Consider the following 26,934-nt stretch of genomic DNA (forward strand, 5'->3'; position numbering starts at 1 on the left):
TGAAAATATGTTTTCTCTTTACAGTACAAAGTAAAATATATAATTAAGATTTACTAAATAAGTATGATGACTTAATTAACTAGTCATTATCATGGCGGATATTGGTTAGCGCTGCCTTGTTTAAGCATAGGTGGCCAGTCCATGCCTAACTAAGGCTAGGCTATTTAATACATGCCCTTGATAATAACTCTAGTATCTAAAAATAATAATACTAATAATATTAATATTAATTGCCAAAAATGCATAAATGTAAATGAGAGTATACTTTAAACAAAATTTTATACGTAAAATATAAATTCTTTACCTTAATGGTTTAACAAGAATTTTAAATATAAGAATATTATGTTGTAAGTTTCCATATATAATCAATTAAATTTATATAATGTTTTTCGATCAATGATGATAAAGTAAGAAATATCATGAAAGGCTCGGTTGGTTTGTAAGGACTACGGAATTTAGGACATGAAATGGTGGATCATTATCTTAGCACATAATTGTGTTAAGATTGCTTTTATAAAATAAATCAATAAAGCGGATTCAATATAAATAAATAATTAAATCTTAGATTAGCGCAATCTTCAATTTTATGAAAATGTCATTTACAAAGTGATCGTGATTAAAGAAATAATTCAGTGAAGTCGAAGGTCAAGAAAGCATGCTATAGTTCAAGAGAATTGAAGTGCTTGTCGGGACTATTTAGAATATGATGGCTTCAATCCATCATATGGGATTTTGAATTGAATACGTAATACGAGCGAGTTTAAACAATTGAACTTGGTGTAAACAAAACGAGTTCATGTATTAATAAGAAATTTTGGGTATGGTTACAACAAAAACCATGTATGCTAAAGGGAATTGAGTTTTTCAAGAAACTTATTGACTCGATATCAAAGAGTCAACGTTTTGCAATAAACGTGGTTTATAAATGGAAAGATCAAGTATAGTGATACAATATTTGCTACTATGAAAGAAATTCTCATGGTATGATGACTATTAGAGGAAGTAGAAACACGAAAGTCAATTCTTTATAGGCAGAAGTCAGAATTGCAACGAAAGAAATATAAGAACTTCTTATCTGGAATTTCGCGTGATAACTATTTGTTAAATGACATTATCAGAGAATGTCGAATGAAATCGGGGATTTGCAAAAATACATGACTTCTTTTGTAGTACTAATAATTATGACTCAGGTTATACTATGCACTGATGTTTTGAAATATTGTTCCAACGTACCTCAGCGAGATTTTTATCGTTTGTAAGATCATGTGGTGAAATACCGCTTTTTGATTAGTAGTACTTTTACCGACGGAATTAATATTGGTGTCATTGTGCCTAAAGGTCTTGCCTTGGAAGTTGTGTGTGATAAACTTTGACCTTTTAAGTTTCATGTGTTTTTCTTGTGCACCAAAATTTTACATGCTTCTTATTTGAGTTCATAATTGTGGCGTTAATAATTTATGGTAACGTATTGGTAATTCTTATATTTTTGATGGTATCCCAACTTTAAAGGGTTCTCATTGTACGAGTTACGAGGTAAATGATCAAACGAAATAATGTTTGATATTGGAAAAGAGATTCCTGATAAAGAATTCTAGACACGGATGCTTGTGCTTTATTTCAATTTGTCAATCCTTATGGTTTTTTGGAATTTCCTTATAGATATATCTATCTATATAATCACATATTTCACATGCTGTAATATACATACCTTCTATAAGATCAATGTATTTAGCAGATTCATATTTCCAAAAACAAGTCAAATATCTGGTCATGATTTTATTTAGGGAGATCTTGTCACTTGTTTGACATTTTATATACCCCATCTTACCCGGTTCGCGCCGGAGAGGTAACCTCAGTATATCCGGACAAGCTGGAGAGTCTGCTACTCTATACCTAGTTTTGCCGGAGAAAATTTTCTATTTCCCATAAATAGTATCTTTTAAAAGTGTCTCTTTTATTAGGACTTTTATCCATAATCAAGGAAATTTGTATTTCCATAATATATCTTTATTCTAGACCAAATAATATCAATAAGCAAGAATAAATAGCAATTAAGTGCTATTGCCTGCTAACCGTCATTCTTATGACATACCAGTATCCATTACATTATACTTATATAAGTAATTTACCTTAAGTTTATTTTAAGGCAAAATTCTTAAGTTCAAGTCTAAATATCATTCAGAATATTATCAAATAATCTTTAAGTTTCTAACTTTCTGTTTAAGCTTAGGTATTATTATAACACCTATTTGAGTAAACAAGTGGCTTAGCTTATACTAAGGCATCTTTTCTTATGTGCAAGTCTAAATGCTATCGGATGTGCTACCAGTTAAGTTAATAGCAATCTCCTAACTCTTTTATTTAAGCTTAAGTATTGTTATCACAACACTTTATAGGCTTAAAGTAGTGGCTTAGCTCTGATACCACCTTCTGTCACGACCCCCGACCCCATCTAGCCGGAATCGGTGCCGTGAGCAGTCCAGTGGTACCGGTGATTATTTTAAAACATTGCAGCGGAAATTTCATCAGGACCGTGAGTTAGGAAAATATCAGAGTTTAGAAACACCGGATTTTTATTGAAACAGATGGAATAAATTCCATGTTTTACAAAGGTAGCTTTTAATAAAAACAATATTTCTTAATTTGAAAATAAGCCACTTCTTGAAGTCCTTCAGTGTCGGATCCAATCCTTACTCCAATCTATTGTAATTACCTGAAACGCGTTTTAAAAAGATTTTGTCAGCGGGAAATACTGAGTGAGTTCATTCATTTTACTAAAAACGACACATTTGTTATAATTCACAGTATTAAGGGTTTTTACATATGTTTATTATCAACCAACATTTCAAGAATAGGTATTTGTCACAGACCAGCTCTGTGACTGTGGTCATATCACCATTGGCTGGCCCAATGAGTGACGTATATCACTTTCTTTTAGGCTCGCCCACCTAATGTGATTAAAACAATAATAATACTGTGCACAATACCCCACATACCGGCTGTAATTTGGTGATTACATAAACTTAATCACTGTAATTATAACTTTGAAAAATGATTTGGAGTATTGTAAAACAGTTAATAAAAAGAGAATGACTCACAAATCATCATGCAGGATTGAGTTAACAAACTTCTTGATTCTACTTTTCCCGATAATTAAGCATGTACTTTATTATTCTGGATCTTCTGATGATTTAATAGTTTGTTTGATTGTAAGGGTGTAGTTGGGAGTGTTTTTGGTGGTTTAACAAAATAGAATACGTATTGGTGTAAAATCCAAATCAACCTTAACGGTAGTCATGAGATTCGAACCTTAACGAATTTCACAAAAACCGGGTTAATGATCAATACAGCAGTTACGATAATTTCCCGAGATCAAATATTTGCAATGAATGACCAAGTGCAATACTTCAACTCATTTATCAAAATGACAAATGAACAAAGTATAGTACTTCAACTCGTGTATCGAATTATCGACAACGACAAAGTACAATGCTTCAACTCATTATCGAATTATCGACAACGACAAAGCATAGCCCAATGTGGGCGGCACTTAGACATTCTTTGGGTATATTGATCCTGGAAACTGAACCGTAATAGCGATCGAGTAATTACCCTGTTCTGTGGCAGCGATTCGATAATTGTGTGTGTGTGTTGGACTGTTTTGCTTATAACTCGATCTACGTAACTCCGATTTTCGTCGTTCAAGTGCCAAATTTCAAGTCCCAACCCCTGCTATTTATACTGAAAATTTGACACCGTCGCGTAGCGCGAGGGGGTACCCCTTTAGGCGTCGCGCTACGCGAGTGATCACCCTATTTTCATAGAGTAGCCCTTCGTGCATGTAGGCTTGCTGTGTCGACAGTTTTTCAATTTTCGAATTTTATAATTGGTTATGAGGATAATCGTTGGCTAGGGTTTATCCCTCTCTGAGTTTTAGGGGTCCTGATCCTGATTCTGATTGTTCTGGAAATTTTAGGGGTTGTGCAGGATTACTTGGGTGTCTCAACTATGGTTCCCTATTGGGTAAATAAAATAATAGGTATGACTTTTGACGAGATTCGTTTACAAAATAAATAATAAATAATAGGTTTGGGTAAATCACAAAAAGAGAATAAAATGGTGGGAAAAAGGAATGGACCCACTGTGTAACTTTAGGGTTCAACTAGAAGGACTCCTGGTCTAAATTTTAGGTATAACTTCTAAGATATAGAAAAATATATAATGCACTTGTGTTAAGTATAGTACTCCTAAATCAACCTTGTCCCGAGACCAAATCCTAACAACTTAGTCAGGCAGAGCCCTGAGGCTCAGATCAATCGGAAAGGGTAGCGGTGATTGGGAGTTATAATACTTAAAACAGGGCATAACCTTATTATTTTTATTATAGGTGGAAATAAAAATAAAATAGAAATATAGAAGGAACAGATATATAGGCGACATAGAGAAGGAAAGAAAGTGAGCACTTGAATGTTTGGACAATAGCTTTCTATTTATAGTAAATGTCAAGCTTGTTGGGCACGTTTGCCCTTCCACGTATACACATGAATTAATTTTCAAGTGACTCTTGAGCTTCCACCTCCATATCTGATGCATTGCCATGAATATATAGAATTTTTTATTATTTTGATTATATTATACTACATATATATCTCAATTTCTTACACGTAGCACACATATGAGATTTTAGTTAGTTTCACTTATTATTATTTTAATTTCATTCGTAAGTTTTTAAATAATATTATTTATTTTATATATTATAATTAATTTAACTGCTTTAGTTATTTGGCGCGTATAACTTCTAAAATATAACGTTTTTAGAAAATAATAAATATGTTATTAGAAAGAGTATATTTTTGTCTACATTTTGAACCAACTTTCATTAAAAACGGAGTAGATTCAAATATCATATATTTTTATAATTTTATTATTATTAGACGGTTCATGGGTCCGTCTAGTTACTTCTTTTCTAACGGTTGACTTACCTGCAATCTACTCGTCTTAATTATATGAGTTTTTATATACTTTTATTTTATTTAGAAAGGTCACTCATATATAGGCCAATAATATTTCAACCAAAAATAGTGTTTAAAACTATTTGGGTTGAATATTTATATTAAGAATTAACTAGTTACTAGTTACTAGTGGTGAATAAATTTAACCAATCCTTATAATTTATATGATAAAAATTGGTATGTTACACTTCTTAAGGTAGGGTAGATCTTCCACGAGATGATACTGAAGCCGGAAACATATGTCTTTATCACACAGCTCCGTAAGGACGTTTTCGTCAAAAAGTAACTCGACGGGCGTGTCTCTTACGTGGACATGTGATATTGCATGGCCCATTGTTGTCGTACTTCAAGATCATGGAATATAATTCAAATTATAAAAGATATTTTCTTTATACAATCCGTGTAACACACAGAGCTTAAAATAGTGATTACTATATTAGGAAAATAATATTTTTAATCATTGTGGCTGCTCAATATATTTGGATTTTACTCAACTAACTTATAATTATTAATAATTAAAGTAGATTTCGTTCTGACCAATGGCGGACTTACCCTTTAGTCAGGGTGGGCGGCCGCACCCCTTGAAAAAACAAAATTAGTGTATATTTTAGGCAAAAATTCCGATCGCATCCCTTGAAAATATGGTTAAACGCTTATCCGCACCCCAACGAATAATTTCTGGGTCCGCCACTAGTTCGTACTTGAAGTCATTCTGTTCAAGACCAAAATGACCATTTTCTAAATCGACCCGTTCTAGTTTTGCACATACTTCTCTTAATTAAAATTTCTACAGAGCATCATTTTAGTTAAAAGGTTTAAGAATGCTTCTCAACCATTCTAGAGGAGATGTCCCTCCACTTGTGGCCTAGTGGTAGGAGGTTGGGTTTTTCAATAGAGACTCAAGTTCAATTCTCATTTGTGTCATATTAGAGTGGATATAGGCAATGAAGGAGTTGGACTAAGCCTTGTGTGAGGCTGTTAATTCGATTCCCGAGACCAACCTGGTTTTCGTCCCACCATGTGTTACGCCAGAGGGTTCTGCTCCTGTGGTGGCACAACGACTATCAAGTGGCAGCCGGCGGTATGGTTTTACCGGCGGAACGCCCAAAAAAGCCAAACTTTGAAGCCAACGTGAGGCCGGTTAAGGCAACATAGTCTGGCCAAAGCGGGGCAATACGGGGCTCTCTGATTTGGAGAATGTGGTAACCTTATACATGAAGTTCACCATTCCAAAAAAAAAAAAAAAAAAAACCATTGTAGAGGAGATAGACAAAAAAATGATTGGAGTGGCGACCATTTAAACTTTACTACGGGTATTTCACCATGATGTATAATAAGTAGTTGATACTTTTAATACAACGTTTGGATGGTTTTACAAAAGAGACATACTTTTAACAAAAAACGTTTTGTTAAAACAAGTATAAACCTATAAACTTTTAGCCATCAGGAAAGACAAGCCTTGTTAGCTGGACTAATGGACCTTTAAACTTTACTACGGGTATTTCACCCTTACTGACCAGCTCAAGTTTGATACGCTCCCCTTTTTTCAAGCCATTTGCAGCACAAAAATCTTTCCATCCTCGTCCAATATAACAAGAGTTCCTTTCACGCTTTATACCCATGGTCCATGACATCTCATCGTCGTTTTTGAGAATCATTTCTTCTTTGTTGAGTAATCCATTCGTCCTCGCAAGTTTACTTGGCAAATACTACATGGACCACACTTGTTAGATGTGAATAACCCACATTTTCAACAGTTAATTAATTCATTGCAACTTGTGTTTTTTTTTTCTTAGAGTAAATTACTTTTTGAGTTCCTTTGTTATAGTGGTTTTAACTACTTGAGTCCAAAATCAAAAAGTTTAACGCCCTGAGTCCCTAGCCATTTATTTTATAACGTTTTGAGTCCAATTTTTTTCATTTTATAACGATTTGAGTCCAAAAAATTGGTCTCAAAAGGTTAAAAATTGGATTCAAAAGTACTCAAATGGTTAAAGAAAATGCTTATAGGGACTCAGGTCGTTAAACTTTTTGCTTTTGGACTCAACTAGTTAAAACCACTAAAACACAGGGACTCAAAAAGTAATTTTCCTTTTTCTTATATTGACATCTAAATGTTCTGAATATATTACCATGGAGTAGGTGTTCACTTTGCCAATGTAGTATGAGGGATCTTCTTTTCCAGAGGGAACCGAGTCTACGTTCACTGCAACAAATATGCATTTTTTTGGTCACATATACTTGATTCGATCTTTTAGCAAACTGATCTCGACTACCAAGTTAACAAACAACTATCTCTTTACAACCATAGCGTGGACCTCAAGAAGGAGTACATGGAGAGATACGTTCAATAGAATTAAACTTAAAACGCACCAATATAAAATAACAAATAAAAAAACTAATGAAATATCGAAGATCATACGTACAAGAAACATTCATGATGGGAGGCTTGCCCTTCTCCTTCTGGACGAGCACAAACTTGTAGTCATCACCAACCTCTAATCCATTCTCATCCCAGAAATCTCTAAAACCGCAACCAAAATTGTAATATTTTTCACCTTTTTTCTTGAGCTGAATTTTCCATGATCTACCTTTATCGTTTCTGAGGATAATTTCTCCTGCTTTTAAACGATTTGATTTCGAAAATTCAATTGGAAGACACTACAAATGAAAAAAGTTATCATCAAAATAGATTAATTTTTGTTTACCATGAGATTCATCTAGGGTTTATAGAAGTTACCACTCCCCACTCTCTATAAGAAGGCTTCATAGTTAAAATAAAGTAAGGATGATTGCCGAGACTCGAGCTAGTCTTCTTCTTTATCTTTATCGTAGGTCTACTCTCCTTCTTTACTTGAATGTGGTTGTTGGTTTTCTTCTTTCCTAGATCTGAATAACAAACATACAAAATAAAAAGGCGTTGGTTAAACGTACAACAAGTAAAAGTTGAGAAATGAAATAACTGATTTAGTAAGAGAAGTTGGTACTTTTCGTAAAAATAATAATAACCCGTCCGAAGGTGGAGGAAAAACGTACTATAAAAGTTGAAAACGGGCACTTCTCCGTCCTCCACGAGCTTAAACATACACACATCCCCAACTTTTAAGTTGTTTTTGCTCATAAGTTTACGCCAACCCGTTAAACGAACTTGTCTTGTCATGATGTGGAGTTTTGCTGGGCAAGTCCTCTTTGCTTCGTCCACTAGAACTACTTGTGTATGCATTCTTTTGGTAGTTAATCCGTTTGATCTAGCGAATTCCATCGGAACAATCTGAAAAAAACGAGGTATAAGTACTTTGTTCATAACTACTATACATTAATTTCGACTCTAACGTCAAACTACATTTGTTCTTTGTTGTTTGAGCTAACAAGAAGCTGACTTACCAATCTTGAGCTTGTTATATTATAAGGTGTCATTATTGTTACAAAACAACTATCGTCATCGAGTTGAATACATTTATCTTTTCCTTGAGACGAATAGTCAGTCCTCTTGCGCTTTTTGAGCATCCTTGATCTCTCTAATCAACATATCAAAACTACAAGAATAAGTAATGTAAAATTTTATAAAGCAAAGGGTACAACAGAACTCTCAGATTACCAAGTGTGTGAAGTGAATCAGATTCTGGGAGAGAGACTTCTACATTGTCAGGTAAATCTGAATATTGTCTTTCACATGTAGATGGGTCAAACACAAAAAAGTCAAACACCATGTTTCCTTGATGTTTGAACACAATAATGTCAAACTCTTGCACTCCATTCTCCACCACAAACTTCCTCCAACCGTCACCAAAAACTCCTCCGTCGCCAATGTGCACCGCCCATGTGTGACACCCTCGTCTCAGTGTTGCTTTCTTGCCTCTCCATCCGTCCAACTTCGTCAAAAAAGATTTTGGAATAGACTGCAAATTCATATATAGACAAAGTATGTATTATTATAAGAGTAAAATGCACGGATAGTCCCTGTGGTTTGGTGAAATTTCACCTTTAGTCCTCAACTTTTCAGAATTACACTCTTAGTCCCTGTGGTTTGACAAGTTGTTACTCGGATAGTCCCTAAAGCGGATGAAGGTTACTCGGATAGTCCCTGTGGTTTGACAAGTTGTTACTCGGATAGTCCCTGTGGTTTGGCAAGTTGTTACTCGGACAGTCCTTGTCATTTTACACCCACTTAACCAAAAAAACTAGCCTCCATCCGCTTTGGGGACTATCCGAGTAACAACTTGTCAAACCATAAGGACTAAGAGTGTAATTTTGAAAAGTTGGGGACTAAAGGTGAAATTTCACCAAACCACAGGGACTATCCATGCATTTTACTCTTATTATAACTATATTCTATTTTCATCTTTATTTTTCTTGTTGGATGCTTTAATGACTTGTACAATGAAAGTTTACCAATCTCTTTAAACATCTAATTTTAAAGTATGATCTATATCCAGATTACTTCAAGGCCGTCTTTGAGGGGTGCGGGGTGGGCGACGGCACGGGGCCCAACCCCTTCGGGGCCCAAATCTTTTTAATTTTGTATAGAATTTATAAGCTAGAATATAAATATACTCTGACGAAAGATGACACGAACAAGCTCTTGTCGGGGTGGTTATTGCCTTGCTTAGACAACAAGGAGACGATGGTTCTAATCCTAGCGTCTCCAAACTCTCTATTTTAGCTTCATTTTTTAGTTTTTTAGCTGTATATAACATTTAATGCCTGATTTTGTCAACTACATCTTTTCCTTTAATTAGTAAATTACTAACTATGTTTAGCTAAAAATAACTATTTAAATTACTTTCACATAAATTTTAGTGATTAAATAATTGATGAGTTTATAATACATGGAAATTTGCGAATAGGGCCCAAATTTTTTATCTCGCACAGGACCAATTTTTTTTTTTTTTTTTTTTTGTTATTTTCGGAGACGGCCCTGGTCATTACTTCATACTATTATACCATTAATTCAATATAAAACAATGCCTATGCATGATCAAAGATAGAGAGTTTGAAGTATGCTAACAGATAACTATTAGTTGCATTGATGAGATGTAAATAAATGGAAACATGTACAAGTCTGTTATGCAGAGAAAGCTTACGAGGTTAAACTTTGAGTCTGGTGGAATGAACTTGAAGAAATGATTTGGAGGATTGGCCATGGCTGCTGCAAAGTATGGTAAGCTATGAAGTTATAATCTCAAAGGATTGATTTATATTTTATCCAACTATTAAGTTCTCTTGATCATAAATATTCATAATTATTTGATGTATGAGAGTCGGTAAGAATTTAATGATTTAATCGAGTATGCTATAATATACTCTAAAAATCCTTATAAATTGTTATAAATAATAATTTTTAAAACTTAGGACATGACCTAACTACAAAAATAATTGAAGTCATACACATTTTTATTATCAAATATTAAAAGTTTTAATCGGTTAGACGTAACACTAAGCTAATCTAATTTCCTGTAAAAAGTTGTCCGTCAAAAGTTTAAGAATATAGAGAGAAATTCTGCATATAATAAGATCATAAACCATTGTTATGTTTACATTACCTTCAATACACTTTTATATTAATATTTTTGCGGTCTTTTAAAGTATTATTATTTACGTACTTTCGTTCCCAGAATCCTCTCCGAAAATTCTCAAAAAAATTTAAGCCTCGGACGATAAGAAATTGGGCCCAAAATTATTTTTAAGGGGATATGAATTAAAAAAATAAAAACTTGGTGGTGAAGTTAAGGCTTGAACTTGCGGCCTCTACATTATCTTAAGATGACTTTTCCACTCCACCACCAACAATTTCATGCAAAATAAATGGATGCATATATTAAATATATAATTTAGTATATATATAAAAGCTTATAAAAACATTTTGTGCCCGTTGAAAATTTGGATTTCGGACGACGGCATGGGTTGGCCGTCCCAAGAGCCACCCCTGTCGTTCCAAATTAGCCACTGATCATACCTAATTAATGTCAAAGTAATCGATTAAGAATTAAATGAACTAATCTAGTGTGCTACAACTACCACAATATCAAATTTTAATACGATCCATCAACATTTCATTATTGAAATTATATTTTTCTTTAATTTCTATTTAAATAATATTGGTTCTCGACCCCTTGAGCCTTGAACAACCAATCCTTCATAGCAGCCGTAAGTATTTTTGCAAGTCGATCTTGGTTCATGGCCTACATTTTTAATTATTTTATTTTATACATGAGTTTTTTTTATCTAATTAAATATATAACTAGTAAAAACACAAACGCTACGCTACGCATCGGTGTCAGGGGCGCACCTAAGTGTCAGTGTGGATGGGCGGGGACACCCCTTGAATAAAAAGTTATAGTGTATTTTTTAGACAAAACCCGACCGCACCCCTTAAAAATATGTTTGAACAACTTATCCGCATGCTAAACAAATAATTCCTAGGTCCGTCAATGATCGGTGTTACGATTGGAATCGGTTGGGTTTTTTACGATACCCGCACTTGTATAGCAACCGAAAGAAATACACTTATAGGATATTAGCACATGTCTTACATCGATCGAATTCAACTTGGAAAGAATATGTACATTTCAATCTGAACCTAAAACTCACAACTTTATAAACTTATATACCAAAGTTATTACGAAAAAAACAATTATATTTTTTGTATTAACAATAATTCATCATTCAAATAATAAAAGGTTTTGGATAAATAACATATAAAACTAAAATTAAATAATCACACCATCGGTGAAATATAACCAGTACAAGTAGTTAGAAAAAGAAATGTAAAAAGTATTTACCTTTTTTAGTACTTTAAAAAATATTTACCTAAATAGCTACTTTTGTTTAACGCTTTTTTAATTTGTTTGTCTCTCTCCTAATCTAATTGGTTAAATCTTAAATTAATGATACCTAAATAAAAATAGTATTTTTATTTAATAAACTGACTTTTTGTAAATTATTATATTTTTTTATATTACATTTTTTAGTTATAATTAATATATGTCTCTTTTTAATTTGTAATAAAAATACTTTAAGTTTAAAAGTAAAAATTTATGTATTTAACTTGGATTTTTATTTTAAGAATAAAAACTTATTTAGTCATTACTTATTAACAGAGTCGAACAACAATTGAGAACAAAATACACAAAATAGTAAAGAGAACAAGATTACTCTCTTAATAAATTGAGTGAATGAGTAAATTAATTTTTTTATTACAAAGATAAAAGCCAAACTAAATATATTTAACTTAAAGGTATTTTTATTACAAATTAAAAATTAAAAAACCGAGATATATTAATTGAACAACACAATTACGTTGAACATAAATTTACAAAAACGTATGATAAAAAAACTTATAACAAGCTAAATACACAATTTTTAGGTATTCTTAATTAAGTAAACAATTAAATAAGTTTGTTGTTCTTAGAATAACAGTTAAATACATAAATTTTTACTTTCAAACATAGAAGTATTTTTATTACAAATTGAAAACGTACACATATTAACTAAAAAAACGTAAGGTAAAAAAAAATATAATAATTTACAAAAATAAGTTTGTTGAACAATCACTATATTTTATTTGGGAATAATTAATTTAGGCTTTAACCAATTAGATTAGGAGAGAGACAAACCAATTAGAAAAATACCATTTAGGTAAATACTTTTCAAAATACCCAAAATGGTAAATATTTTTTGTAAGTACACTAGTTTGGGAAAAAAATTCATGTAATACTACATAACCTCTTTGTTGGGGGTTATACGACAAATGACAAAAAAAAAAAAAAAAAAAAAAATCAAGAGAAATGTTATTGGAGGTTATTTTATATCACTAGGATGGATAGTAATAATACCACATACCCATTATTACTCAATTAATAATATTTTTTATTTCTCGTTTAATCTCTAAATTTATAAAATTTTAAAAACAAATAACATTTCATTACATTTAAAAAAACATTACAATAATTAAAGAATATTACAATTAAATAAAGGTTTCATTAAAGTAACGAGTTGAACCGGTCTCCTTCTTTACTTGCATATGGGTGTTGGTGGGCTTCTATTCGGTCTCCTTTACTTGCATATGGGTGCTGGTGGGCTTCTTTTCTAGATCTGGATAATAAAGTTAATCGACGAGTAAACATACAAAATTAACAGTGGTTTTGGTTTTTTTACACCAATAATCCTAAATTATTCCCATTGTCTAGATTCAAACCTCAGATATAACTATAAGAGGCACGTGCCTCTACCAAGTGGGATATCGGCCAAATTAGCTAACAGCATTAGTTATGGACTTGATCGTCATGTTTGTTTCAATATGTCAAGGAGTACATGGAGAGATAGTTCTATTGTAATTTAAAGGGTTATTTGATTTTAATAATCCAACCAATTGGGGTAGCCCAGTTGGCCACCGACACCCACCTCTTCCCAGAGGTACCGGGTTCGAGTCTTGGGAGTGGCATATGCCGCCCGGGGTAAGAACTCGGCATGGGGAAGTCACCGCGGAGCTAGCTTGGTCGGGTAGCGGCTCCCGGAGTGAGATCACTCCGGCGGTTGGGAGGACCGTGCACTATCCCCCCCTGATTTTAATAATCCTAAGTTTCACCAGTTGGCGGATAATAATCCCAACTTTAAAAATTCCCACCAATAATCCCAACTTGTAAAAGTTTGGCCGTCATTGATCCTTTTCAAACATAGGTGCACTTAAATCAATTAAGGAGTCTCTAGGTGTAATTAAATCTATTGAGGAGACCAAATTCTTATATGTTTGAAAAGGATCAATGGCGGCCAAACTTCTACAACTTGGGATTATTGAAGTGAATTTTTAAAGTTAGGATTATTATTGGCCAATTGGTGAAACTTAGGATTATTAAAATCCAATAACCCAAATTTAAACTTAAAACGTACCAATATAAAATATTAAATAATAAATAAAAAAACTAATGAAATATCAAAGATCATACGTACAAGAAACATTCATGATGGGAGGCTTGCCCTTCTCCTTCTCGACGAGCACAAACTTGTAGTCATCACCAACCTCTAATCCATTCGCATCCCAGAAATCTCTAAAACCACGACCAAAACTTAAATATTTTTCACCTTTTTTCTTAAGCCGAATTTTCCATGATCCACCTTTATCACCTATAAGGATCATTTCTCCTACTTTTAAACCATTTGATTTCGAAAATTCAACAGGAAGATACTACAAATGAAAAAAGTTATCATCAAAATAAATTATTTTCCGTTTACCATAAGATTCAACTAGGGTTTATAAAAGTTACCAAACCACACTCTCTATAAGAAGGCCTCATAGTTAAAATAAAGTACGGATGATTGCCGAGGCTCGAGCCAGTCGTCTTCTTTATCTTTATCGTAGGTTTACTCTCCTTCTTTACTTGAACGTGGTTGTTGGTGTTCTTCTTTCCTAGATCTGAATACAAAGTTCATGTGTAACCATCAAGTTTGTTTCAATCTGTTAAGGGCTTAACCATATAAAATAACATTAGTTAAGAGCTTAACCATCAAGTTTGTTTCAATCTGATAGGAAAGAGTTGGAGAGATACCATAGAAATCTAAAAAAAAAAAAAAGAAACTAATGAATCGAATTACGTACAAGAAACGTTCATGACGGGAGGTTTTCCCTTCTTGTCGCCAATGTGCACGGCCCAATTGTGACACCCTCGTCTCAGTGTTGCTTTCTTGCCTTTCCATCCGTCTAACTTCGTCAAAAAAGATTTTGGAATCGACTGCAAATTCATATATAGACAAAGTATGCTATAAGATGAACATTAGTTGAATTTATGAGATGAAAATATATGGAAAATGTACAAGAGTGTGATGCATAGAAAAGCTTACAAGGTTAAACTTGAAGCCTGGTGGAATGAACTTGAAGAAGTGATTTGGAGGATCAGCCATGGCTGCTGCAAAATATGCTATCCGAATCTCAAAGGTCATAGTACTTTATAAAATATCTAACAAATTAATTTAAGTGTTTTTTATAAAAGTAATTTATATTTTATTTGACTATTTAGTTCTCTTCATCATAGGTCTTCATTAAATTGACGTATAAGTTTTGTTTAGAGTCATTAAGTAAGAATTTATTGAATTAATCAAATATGCTCTTCATCGTGGAGTTTTTTGCTAAACTAGTGTTGGTGGAAAAACTATTTACCAAAATAGTGTTCTATGAAAACTATTTACCAAATTAGTACTCCTTGTTTGTTTTGTGTTTGTCTTTTCTTTTTTAGCCAACATATTAATTTTTTTTATATTTCTATTAAATTAATCAAGTGTCTTTTTTATTCTTTAATGATTTATATTTTTTTAAATCAATCTAATATTTTTATTCGATATTATGTTCAATTCTTTTCCTTAAAGAAATATGATGGGATTTTTTTTGTTTTAGATGGAACTGTAGGTAATTTGTTGAATTGTTTTGTTTCATACAATTTCTGTTATTTAATATGTATTTACAAATTAACTAACTGTTATGTTTAAAAAATTAAACTCATTATCATACTTCTTTAAAACTAAATAAATAGTTTAATAGTAATGAACTGAACATAATATTTCGTTAAAGAAACAATATTGGATTGATTAAAAGAATATAGATCATTAAAGAATGAAACAAAAATAAACCATTCCGCGAATTATTGGATTGGATATTGTTGATGCAGATTTTGTGTCCGATGCTTGTCGAATAGATTAGTTTAATTTTACGCGGAATTTGTAATAGTTAGTGAAACGGTCTATCGAACGTGTATAGACCCGCTCGTTTGAAGTGGTCAAACGAGAGGGTTATTCGGTTGACCGTGTGTGTTTGCAAGACAAGGGGTGTGACTATAAATAGAAAACCCTTGCCATTTCAAACATTTGGAGATTTTAGGAGGTTTGAGACCTCACCAGGGAGAGATCACCACTTGGTCTCTCCCCGGATGTATACTCCTTTGGTATTAGTTCGGTTATCATATAATCGGGCCGATTTGTAATGTTTTACTACCGGATTAATACAAAGTTGTTTGTTTATCATCTCTAATCTCTCCCGTCTTGAACCGATCTCACACGAATCACGGTTTCGGTCCCGAAACACGGTCCTACAATTGGTATCAGAGCCTTGGCTCTTCTCCTTGTTAAAACCGAGGTGTTCTTGTTGTTTTTCGGGTTTTAAAGTTTATAATTTTCTGGAAAAACACTTTAAATCTGATTTAATCTTGTGCTTTTGCTTTGTGTTTTGTTAAAAACCTTGTTTAAGTGAAGTTTACATGTGAAAAATAGGTTTTTATTGAACATTATCAAGCAAAACCGCATTTCGGAAGTGTGTCGAGTCACCGGGAAACTTATATTTTTGCCGGAAACTTCATCGAGTTCACTGTGTTCTTCATATATTCATATAATCTTCATAGTGTTCTTCAAAAGTTACACTTTTTGATCCTTGAAAAATTATTTGGAAAGTGGTTTGTGCATTGGAAACTGACAAAACATTAAAATATTAGAAACCATGCTTGGTTGGTGAAATGGGTATGTCTTAGCCGAAAGTAGTCTCTGTTGTGTCAAAACAGGATAAGGCTTGAAAAGTTCACCAACTCCCTGCTACTTTTTAACGAAACAAGAAATTGACGAAACAAGAAATTGACGAAACAAAACTTCATTTGATATACTTGACGAAACAAAAGTGGGTTTCGTCATCTTCTTTGGGCCTTAATTAATCCTCTCGTTCTATCAAAAGCCCATATTAAAAGGCCCAAAAGATATTGCTTTTCGCTGACTTAAAAGCCCACCAAGAAAACATTTCATTTCGTCAAATTAAAAGGTCAAAGACATCTCAGTTTCGTCGACCTGTAAGTGCGGTTTTCTATCTTGGGCCTCTTGTCACTTAGTGGGCCTGTTTGTTTTTTCAAAAGTTGGGGCCTTGTGTGTTTCGTCAAGGTGAAAGCCCAAGTGACCACCGTTTCGCCGAAAAGAATGATTGAGCTTGCTTGTTTCGTCAAATCTGTTTCGCCGATTTGGTAGTGGACCCACTGTTTCGTCAACTATAAAGAACAAAACATAAATCTTTTTCGTCAACTTTTTGTGGGACAAAATATTGCCTTGTTTCGTCAAGCCCAAAAAGAAACCCCATTTGTTTCGTCAATTATTAAAAGCCTAAAAATAACATTCTGTTGCAAAGGCCCACTAATGTTGGATCAAATTAGTTGGCTAAATTAGTTTTGGGCAGATGATTTAAAAAAAAAACTATTGAACTTGGATTATTAGAAGTTGGTGTTCGCGAATCTTAATTTAACATAAACCCATTAAACATCAAACAACAAAGTTTAAAGTATTATATCAAAACAAAGACTTTGTTAAACATACATAATACATTTAAAGTATTAAACATCAAACAAAGTTTCAACAAGATTTTTCACTTCCTTAAAGATTCAAAATCAAACCCTTACCACATTAACTAAAGTTACTAAACATTAGCATATACATATGAAATCAGAATCACACAATAAGACTAAAGCTTCTAAACTAAAAAAATGAATTATAAGAATTTTATACCTCAGTCTTAAGATTATGCTGAATCCCTAGCAATCAGCAGCGTCTGATGTCTGATGAACGTGAATGATGATTGACGACGTTGTTTTGCCCATAATTGGGTTATAATTTTTCAAAAACTTTTGTTTATTAGTCACTTGGAGCTGGGCCTGTTAATTGGGTTTTAACTTAAGTAATTAGTTAGCCACAAAGATTGGCCATTGGGCCTTTTAAGGGTCCTACGAATTTCATATGATGTGCACAAATGGGCCAGAATTTCAAATTTCTAACTGTTAACATTTTCTTTCTTAAAAAAAAAAAAAAACAGGCCCATGTAACATTTTTTTGTTATACACAGGCACTTTAAGGATATATTTATAAAAATATGCAGATTCAGGTCAAGTCGGGTCATGGGTGCCGGTCAAGTGTGAGTAGTTAGGTTTATTTTATTTAATAATGGAAATATGAAAGGGCCTGAACCAACAATTGTTAGCATTTAGGTTTGTTATATTTAATAATGGGAATAAGAAAGGTGCCTGAACCAACAACTTTTATTGCTTGTGTAACATGTCAGGATACATACCAACATCACATGCATCATCAAAATCCACATTATCATTTTCTTTATAATCCATTAGGCTCATCTATCTTATCTCTAAATTCATTTCCATCACTTAGGGCTGTTTGACAACTTCGGAATAGTTAAGTGTTGAACCAGTAAGAGGTCTGAACCATTAAGTACTGAACCAGTAAGAGATCTGAACCATTAAAAGCCAGTATAATGCTTAACCGTTCAAAGGCAAATGTTTGACCAATTCAGATTAGAGGTCTTAACCATTCAGACATCTGCTCGCGAAACAAACTGTTTGAACCATTAGTGCTGAACCAATACCACTAATTAGAGCCCCGTTAAGAGTTAAACAAACAGCCATTACACATCTGTTTTAGCTTGAATTGATCACGCCTAATCTCATGATCTTTTAAAAACAAAATAATGTAATATATAATAATGATAATCATAATCATAATGCATTTAACTAACAATTTAGCATGTAATATAATGTATATAAAATTGAATCGGTAAATAAACAAGCTGAATTAAATTATGGCATATAATTTATATATTTGTAGTTTTATTAAAGTAGAGTATTTGTAAGTGATTTCTTATAAAATTAGTTATCTGCTGGCAATACGTTAAATTAATTCCCGTTCCATAATCTCTATAAGTTTAAAAAGTTAAACACAACAACATTATCATAAAGCATACTATTCTCTGTCATTCCGTAACGAAAGGGTTTAGGAATAGTTGTCAGTGATGTAAAGGTAATAGAAAGGAAAGGACCGGAGCGGCGACTATTCTACGTAGCAGGACTTCACTTTGCCGATGAAGGATGACGGTCTTCTATTTCAGATGGAGTCGAGTCTACCGCCACTGCAACAGATCAATATGTAATTCAGGCCATAAACTTGTTATAGTGCATATCAGTGCATCTACCTCATAACCATATAAAAAACCATACATATCTATTCCACATTTATAATATAAAATAATTAACAAAATAGTTGATTAATGTCTAATGACAAACTGGCTGGAGGCTTAACTTTTGACTAGTTGGGAGCTAGCAGGCCTTTTTTATAACCAAAGTCTAACCAATCCCTTTCATAATGTCTAGTGGCATAATAGTATTCTTTTTTGCTTTAAAAAAAAAAAACAAAAAAAAAAAAAACCCTAACTCACAAGAGAACATATTTCTAACATAAGTTTGATCAAATCCGAAAAACTTTAACCAAAACGATGGAAGACAGAGAAAATATAATAGCTTACACGAAAAGTTCACAACGGGAGGCTTATCCTTCTCGTTCTCAGCTAGCTCAAACTTGTACGCATTACCTTCCATTAGTCCGTTCGCCACCCAGAAATCTCTAAAACCACGTCCAATATATAATCGTTTTTTACCATGTTTGTTGAGTTGGACTTTCCATGATCTACCTCTATCGTCTCGAAGAATCATTTCTCCTACTTTCAAACCATTTGATATCCAAAAGTTAGCGGGAAGATACTACAAATGAGAAAAGTTATCATCAAAATAAATTATTTTTCCTTTACCATAAGATTCAACTAGGGTTTATAAAAGTTACCAGACCACACTCTCTAATAGAAAGCCTCATAGTTAAAATAAAGTAAGGACGATTGCCGAGACTCGAGCCAGTCGTCTTCTGTATCTTTATCGTAGGTTTACTCTCCTTCTTTACTTGAACGTGGTTGTTGGTGTTCTTCTTTCCTAGATCTGTATACAAAGTTAAATTATTCCCCTTACCTAGATCTAAACCTGAGATATAAGAGGCACGTGCCTCTACCAAGTGGGATATCGGCCACATTAGCTAACATCATTATATATGGACTTAATCATCATGTTGGTTTCAATATGTCAGGAAGGAGTACATGGAGAGATACGTTCTATAGAAATTTAAACTTAAAAACGTACCAATATAAATAACTAATAAAAAAACTTATGAAATATCAAAGATCATACGTACAAGAAACAATCATGATGGGAGGCTTGCCCTTCTCCTTCTCGTCGAGCACAAACTTGTAGTCATCACCAACCTCTAATCCATTCGCATCCCAGAAATCTCTAAAACCACGACCAAAACTTAAATATTTTTCACCTTTTTTCTTAAGCTGAATTTTCCATGATCCACCTTTAGCATCTATAAGGATCATTTCTCCTACTTTTAAACCATTTGTTTTCGAAAATTCAACGGGAAGATACTACAAATGAAAAAAGTTATCATCAAAATAAATTATTTTCCGTTTACCATAAGATTCAACTAGGATTTATAAAAGTTACCAGACCACACTCTCTATAAGAAGGCCTCATAGTTAAAATAAAGTAAGGATGATTGCCGAGACTCGAGCCAGTCGTCTTCTTTATCTTTATCGTTGGTTTACTCTCCTTCGTTACTTGAACGTGGTTATTGGTGTTCTTCTTTCCTAGATCTGAATACAAAGTTCATGTGTAACCATCAAGTTTGTTTCAATCTGTTAAGGGCTTAACCATACAAAATAACATTAGTTAAGGGCTTAACCATCAAGTTTGTTTCAATCTGATAGGAAAGAGTTGGAGAGATACCATAGAAATCTAAAAAATAAAAAAAAACTAATGAATCGAATTACGTACAAGAAACGTTCATGACGGGAGGTTTTCCCTTCTCGTTCTCAACTAGCACAAACTTGTACTCCTCACCAACCTTTAATCCATTCACATCCCAGAAAGCTCTAAAACCACGATTAAAACACAAATATTTTTCACCACTTTTCCTGAGCTGAGTTTTCCATGATCTACCTTCATCGTCTCTGAGGATCATTTCTCCTATATCTAAACCACTTGATATTGAAAATTCAATGGGAAGATACTGCAAATGAGAAAGTTAAGTCATGATCAAAATGATATGAATTTCAATTACCATAAGATTGTAAAGTTACGATTAGTTAAACTAAACTTTTAGCACATTACTACTACTACTACTACTATTACTATTATTCGTGCAAAAATGATTACCAAGTTATTCGAAATCCTATTGTTCGTTTAACCAATCTCGAGTGTTGTCACCATAAACCAAAATTCGAGACAAACATCTAGTTATTGATATCCAAAAAAAGATTTAGCCAGGGTTTTATGTAGATGTTACCAGACCCGCCTCTCTAGAATAAGACTTCATAGATAAAATAAAGTAAGGATGATTGTCGCAACTCGCATTGTCCATCTTCTTTATCCTTGAACTACTCTCCTCCTTTACTGGAATATAGTTGTTGGTGCGCTTCTTCCCTAGGTCTGAATAACAAAGTAAACGTGTAATCATACAAAATAACAAGGGGTTCGCTAAATGTACCCATATAAGTAAAATCTTAGAAATGAAATAATTGATTTAGTAGAAGGATGTGGTAACGCTTCGTAAAAATCAAGACGCTTGCCTAAAAGTACTCCTACGAGTAAAAGTTAAGAAAATAAAGAGGCTACCCCTATGAGTTAGTGGTTAGTATGTTAGTAGCACCAAGTTATTAGATATATTATAAACATAATTCGTATAATTATCTAGGTTTATTTATATTTATGTTATTATGTGTATATATATGTGTAACGATGTGACTCAAATAGGGAACCGGTGTGTCGTTTGGTTGAAACGTTTTCAAATGGCAGTTACTCCCGCCATTCTTCAACCGAAAAACCGCCTCTTTTCTAATATGTATATATAATGCTTGGCGGGAAACATTCTCGTTACCAAGACAATTAATCACAACTGTATAATTGTCCATTTACTCTCGATATTCAATCCGCTGTAATCATGGTGTCGAAATCATATGAAGATTCCGCTGCAAATCCTGTTATGGGTTATCAAAGTGGTATCAGAGCAACAGGAAATTCTGATCTCCGGGCAAATTCCACAGTACTACCGTGTCATCACTATACAAACAACATGAGGGAACAGAACTGGCTTGCAAGACGATGTTACTACTGCAATAAAACAGGACACAAAATCTCGAACTGCAAAAGGAAGGAAGACGATGAAGAGTCTCAGTTATTACGTCTAGTAATAAACAAAGGAACACAACAACAACAACAAGAAGATGATGACAAACAGAGTAGCGGACAGAAATCGGAATATCTCGTGACAGGAACCGATGGGGGTTTTTGGTCGAACATGTGGTATGTAAGCAAATCCCTTAAACATCATTTTTCAGGAAATCTAGATATGTTTAAACGTATCAAGTATATGAATGATGTTGAAACTGAAACTGGTGAAAATCAGTTTTACTTCATTAGGGGGATTGGTGTTGTTGATGTTAATAATGGAACGGAGATAACTCGCATACAAAGTGTGTTCTATACTCAAGACATAGACAGGAATGTCTTAAGTTTTGATCAATTAATAATACAAGGGTTTACGGTGAAATTTACCGGAGACAAGTGTAAATTGTTTCCGACGTTCAGTGTTCCGTTAATAAACATCAGAAGTAGGATAAGTGGAATGTCAAGAGAAGAAGAACTGGGTCAAATGGAAAAACAAACTCTAATGGAGAAGGAATCGGAATTTATGAAGTACAAAACGAATTTCTTGAATGATTATTTCGAAAAACTCGAAATATCATCCAATGAATCGGACTAGAACTTAATGATACTTCAAACTATGAAATTCAAAGATTTCTTAGATTGTAAGGCACTACTTGACATGATGGACGATGACAATTACGTCCGTAAATACAAGTTCATTCTGCAAGCAAAGTTTGATGAAATGGTGGAGTGGTTCATAATCGAAAAATTAGGGGTGACAACAAGACCAATTCCAGCCTATGCCTCCAACAACCGAAGGATATATCTGTTAGATATGTATCTAATAGTAGAGAGAGAAGGAGGACACACATGCATCACAGAGAATAATATGTGGCCAATGGTAGCCAAAGAAATGGGTTTCGAATATGCTGAAGGAGAATTAATGCGTTTGGTGTATACCATGTATTTAGATGTTCTCGTATATTATTATAAATTCAAGTCCATTCAATCCAACGTACAAGACAAGGGGGTGACTGAAGAAGAGACAATGCTAGGAAAGAGTGCAAATCCGAGAGGCAGCCATAGTGAAGGTGATACTGCTGTACATGATGCAGATCAAGAAGGAAGGGCTGGAGATGATCAAGGAATCGTGAGAGACTCATCGGAGCATTATGCATTGTTCATCAACAATGAATGGAATGAAAACAAAAGAAGACAAGCAAGACGAAAGTTTGATTTCAACAGAGCAAAGGCAGCAATGGACGACGCTAATGCAAGTGTGCTGAAATACTCCCGAAAACAGAATCATGTTTAGGGGAGAGTATTAGATATATTATAAACATAATTCGTATAATTATCTAGGTTTCTTTATATTTATGTTATTATGTGTATATATATGTGTAACGATGTGACTCAAATAGGGAACCGGTGTGTCGTTTGGTTGAAACGTTTTCAAATGGCAGTTACTCCCGCCATTCTTCAACCGAAAAACCGCCTCTTTTCTAATATGTATATATAATGCTTGGCGGGAAACATTCTCGTTACCAAGACAATTAATCACAACTGTATAATTGTCCATTTACTCTCGATATTCAATCCGCTGTAATCATGGTGTCGAAATCATATGAAGATTCCGCTGCAAATCCTGTTATGGGTTATCACAAGTTAGTATTAAAACCCCCTTGCCTGGACTTGAACCCAGGGCCTGCTAGAGAAGCAAAGCTTCCCACCTCCCCCTTAACCACTAGGCGAAAAAATCATTGGTCCCTATGAGTAAAAGTTGATAAATGAAATGACAATTTAGTGTCATTTAGTAGCAGGAGCTTTGACATTTAAGAAATATAGTGGGAGTTGGGCACGCTTAGAATAACCCAATATAACACATTTGTCTCAATCTATTAGAAAGAGTTGAAGAGAAACTTACTATAGAAATTAAAAACGGGCACTTCTCCTTCCTCTACGAGCTTAAACATACACGCATCCCCAACTTTTAAGCCGTTTTTTATCATGAGTTTATGCCAACCGGTTAAACGAATTTGATCAGTCCTGATATGGAGTTCTGCTGGGCAAGTTCTCTTGGCTTCGTCCACTAGAACTATTTGTGTACGCATTCTTTTGGTAGTTAATCCATTTGATCTAGCGAATTTCAACGGAACACTCTGAAAAACGACGTATAAGTACATTTTGTTCTTTGTTGTTTGACCTAACAGGAAGCTGACTTACCAATCTTGAGCTTGTGATATTATAAGGTGTCATTACAGTCACAAAACAGCTATCGTCATCGAGTCGAAGACGTTCATCTTTGCTTTGAGACGAATAGTCAGCCCTCTTGCGCTTTTTGAGAATCTTTGACCTCTCTAATCAGCATATCAAGACTACAAGAATAAGTAATGTAAAATTTTATAAAGCAAAGGGTACAACAACAGATCCTGAGATTACCATGTGTGTGAAGTGAATCAGAAGATTGTGGGAGAGAGACTTCTACTTCTTTAGGTAAATTTGGATATTGTCTTTCACATGCAGATGGGTCAAACACTAAAAAGTCAAACACCATGTTTCCTTGATGTTTGAACACAATAATGTCAAACTCTTGCACTCCATTCTCCACCACAAACTTACTCCAACCGTCACCAAAAACCCCTCCGTCGCCAATGTGCACGGCCCAATTGTGACACCCTCGTCTCAGTATTGCTTTCTTGCCTCTCCATCCGTCTAACTTCGTCAAAAAAGATTTTGGAATCGACTGCAAATTCATATATAGACAAAGTATGCTATAAGATGAACATTTGTTGAATTAATGAGATGAAAATATATGGAAAATGTAGAAGAGTGTGATGCATAGAAAAGCTTACAAGGTTAAACTTGAAGCCTGGTGGAATGAACTTGAAGAAGTGATTTGGAGGATCAGTCATGGCTGCTGCAAAATATGCTATGCGAATCTCAAAGGTCATAGTACTTTATAAAATATCTAACAAATTAATTTAAGGTTTATTTTTTTTTTATTTTATAAAAGTAATTTATATTTTTTTTTTTTGACTATTTAGTTCTCTTCATCATTGGTATTCATTAGACCATGTGTAGTGGTACACATAATAAAGCCTCTATCTATGGGCATTTTACAACACGTATCATCCCAGTCAGCAAAAAGCCATTATAGGCGTTTTCACAAATGAGCGTAGTGGGATAATGCTTAATAATGCCCCATCAATGATTACCTAATTAATATTTTCTTGTTTTTTTTAATTTAAATATAAAGGTATTTGAGTTGGAATTACATGATTGGTCAGTCAAATCCTCCTTCAGCGTTATTCAAAAAACGCCAAACACAAAATCAGGCGAGATCATACCCAATAACGCCTAGGGGGCGGGTGGAGGACATTATTTGGCGTTTTTGGGCATTTTTTTGTTTTAAAAAACACGCTCACTAGGGGTGGTCTTAAATTGACGTATAAGTTTGTTTTAGAGTCATTAAGTAAAAATTTATTGAATTAATCAAATATGCTCTATATTTTTTTTTTTACCAAACTTGAATGCTTTATATATATACCAACCAAACGGTCCAACATTAAGTAACATTTAATGATAAAAATTCCTCAAAAAATATTTTAAATAACTTATTAAAACTATAGCAGCAGGACCTAGCTACAAAAATTTAAAAGTCATATATTATTTTCTTCAAGTATTAAAAGCTTTTAACCGTTTAGAAAGATGTACCACTACTTCAATCTTATTTCCTGTAAAAAGTTCTCTATTTTTAATGGAAAATATACTTTTCATTCCAATCACCAGCGCAAATTACATAAAGATAGCAGTTATATATATATACACATAAATATATATATATAAATTTAAATGTCTACCGACTACCAAATTGTTACCAAAACTAAATCGTAAGCAATAAAACATGTAATTCTTCAAACAAAATCCCAAATGGGGTTGCTCAAATATGTTGATCTTGAAGCTTTGCTTAACCATACCCATATGCAAATGCATCAAACAACAGCAGATGCACTTAAAGAAAGCTGAACTATCAAACCCCAAGATTCAATTTTTAAGAATAAAAAGCAAGAAATCTCCCCAGCAAACATATAAAAAAACCGTGGAGATAAAAATAATTAAGCAAGCTAGCTAATTCTTGTTTTCATGATTTCTGAAAGTCCTCAATCAGGACTTTCATCGAACACCTTACATGCATAACCCAACCCCGTAAAAATCGCACCACAAAATCCAAAATCATAAAGCTACGACTGTTACCTGGTAGATTTCGAGCTGTAGATGGATAGATGCTACTTGTTTGAGCCAATGGAGACCACGTAAAGTAATATATCATAGTATATCAAAATATATACTTCAATAGTACTATTATTTACGTTCTTTTACAATAGTATTATTATTACATACTTTCGTTTCAAATTAACCACTCATAGTAATCGAGTAAGAATTAAATGAATCAATCGAGTGTGGTACTGTGTGGTAGACCTACCATAATGTCAGATTTTAATATTAATCAACATTTCAATATTTTAATTATTATCCTTTAAAATTCTATTTAGTTCATGGGGTATGAGGCAGAAGTTTGGGCGTGGGTTGGGGGAAAACGCTCAAGCCACCACCCCGGGTGAGCTTGGGTTGTGGCGTGGCCCCTTGGGGCTTGACTTTCAAGCCGGGCGTGAGGCGGTATGGCCAAGCGAGCTGGCTGAATCCCATTGGTTCACCCGCCACGTCAGGCGGTTGATTTTGAATTTTAAAATTCAAACGGTCTCCCCATCCCCCCATCTTCTCTAACCGCCACCTGGGTCACCCAAAGGCCTATATATTGTAACCCCAACCCCACTGGTCCCCCCATCACACGAACCAAAACCCCACCGGCT

The 26,934-nt window shown here is 33.8% G+C and overlaps 2 protein-coding genes across 3 annotated transcripts; both read right to left on the minus strand.

The window, feature by feature from the left end:
• Positions 1–13,925: 13,925 nt before the first annotated feature.
• Positions 13,926–14,718, minus strand: LOC110941020 (B3 domain-containing protein REM-like 1). Its single transcript, XM_035976303.1, has 3 exons — positions 14,608–14,718; positions 14,276–14,424; positions 13,926–14,196 (listed from the first exon to the last, which is right to left on the minus strand). Exons 1-3 carry the CDS (start codon positions 14,618–14,620, stop codon positions 13,945–13,947), a joined length of 414 nt encoding a protein of 137 aa, XP_035832196.1. The 5' UTR covers positions 14,621–14,718; the 3' UTR covers positions 13,926–13,944.
• Positions 14,719–18,704: 3,986 nt separating this feature from the next.
• On the minus strand, positions 18,705–26,449 carry LOC110884151 (B3 domain-containing protein REM10-like). Of its 2 annotated transcripts, XM_022131834.2 has the most exons (12): positions 26,318–26,449; positions 24,916–24,980; positions 24,503–24,806; positions 24,287–24,420; positions 23,988–24,222; positions 21,204–21,346; positions 20,693–20,927; positions 20,363–20,511; positions 20,049–20,283; positions 19,650–19,798; positions 19,336–19,570; positions 18,705–18,942 (listed from the first exon to the last, which is right to left on the minus strand). In XM_022131834.2, exons 1-12 carry the CDS (start codon positions 26,391–26,393, stop codon positions 18,884–18,886), a joined length of 2,019 nt encoding a protein of 672 aa, XP_021987526.1. In that variant the 5' UTR covers positions 26,394–26,449; the 3' UTR covers positions 18,705–18,883. The 2 variants fall into 2 exon arrangements, with proteins under 2 accessions (XP_021987526.1, XP_035832197.1); XM_035976304.1 differs by lacking the exon at positions 18,705–18,942 and having other exon boundaries at positions 19,411–19,530.
• Between the last annotated feature and the right edge of the window lie 485 nt (positions 26,450–26,934).

Source organism: Helianthus annuus, chromosome 1 (assembly GCF_002127325.2).
Source record: "Helianthus annuus cultivar XRQ/B chromosome 1, HanXRQr2.0-SUNRISE, whole genome shotgun sequence".
Lineage (NCBI taxonomy): Eukaryota > Viridiplantae > Streptophyta > Magnoliopsida > Asterales > Asteraceae > Helianthus > Helianthus annuus.

Coding starts and splice junctions, on each gene's coding strand:
- LOC110884151 (XM_022131834.2), bottom strand. CDS start 26,393: ATGATATATTACTTTACGTGGTCTCCATTGGCTCAAACAAGTAGCATC. Junction 24,807..24,915: donor CAGGCTTCAAGTTTAACCTT/GTAAGCTTTTCT, acceptor ATGAATTTGCAG/TCGATTCCAAAATCTTTTTT. Junction 18,943..19,335: donor TCCCGTTGTGAACTTTTCGT/GTAAGCTATTAT, acceptor GATCTGTTGCAG/TGGCGGTAGACTCGACTCCA.
- LOC110941020 (XM_035976303.1), bottom strand. Junction 14,197..14,275: donor CTTATAGAGAGTGTGGTTTG/GTAACTTTTATA, acceptor TTTCATTTGTAG/TATCTTCCTGTTGAATTTTC.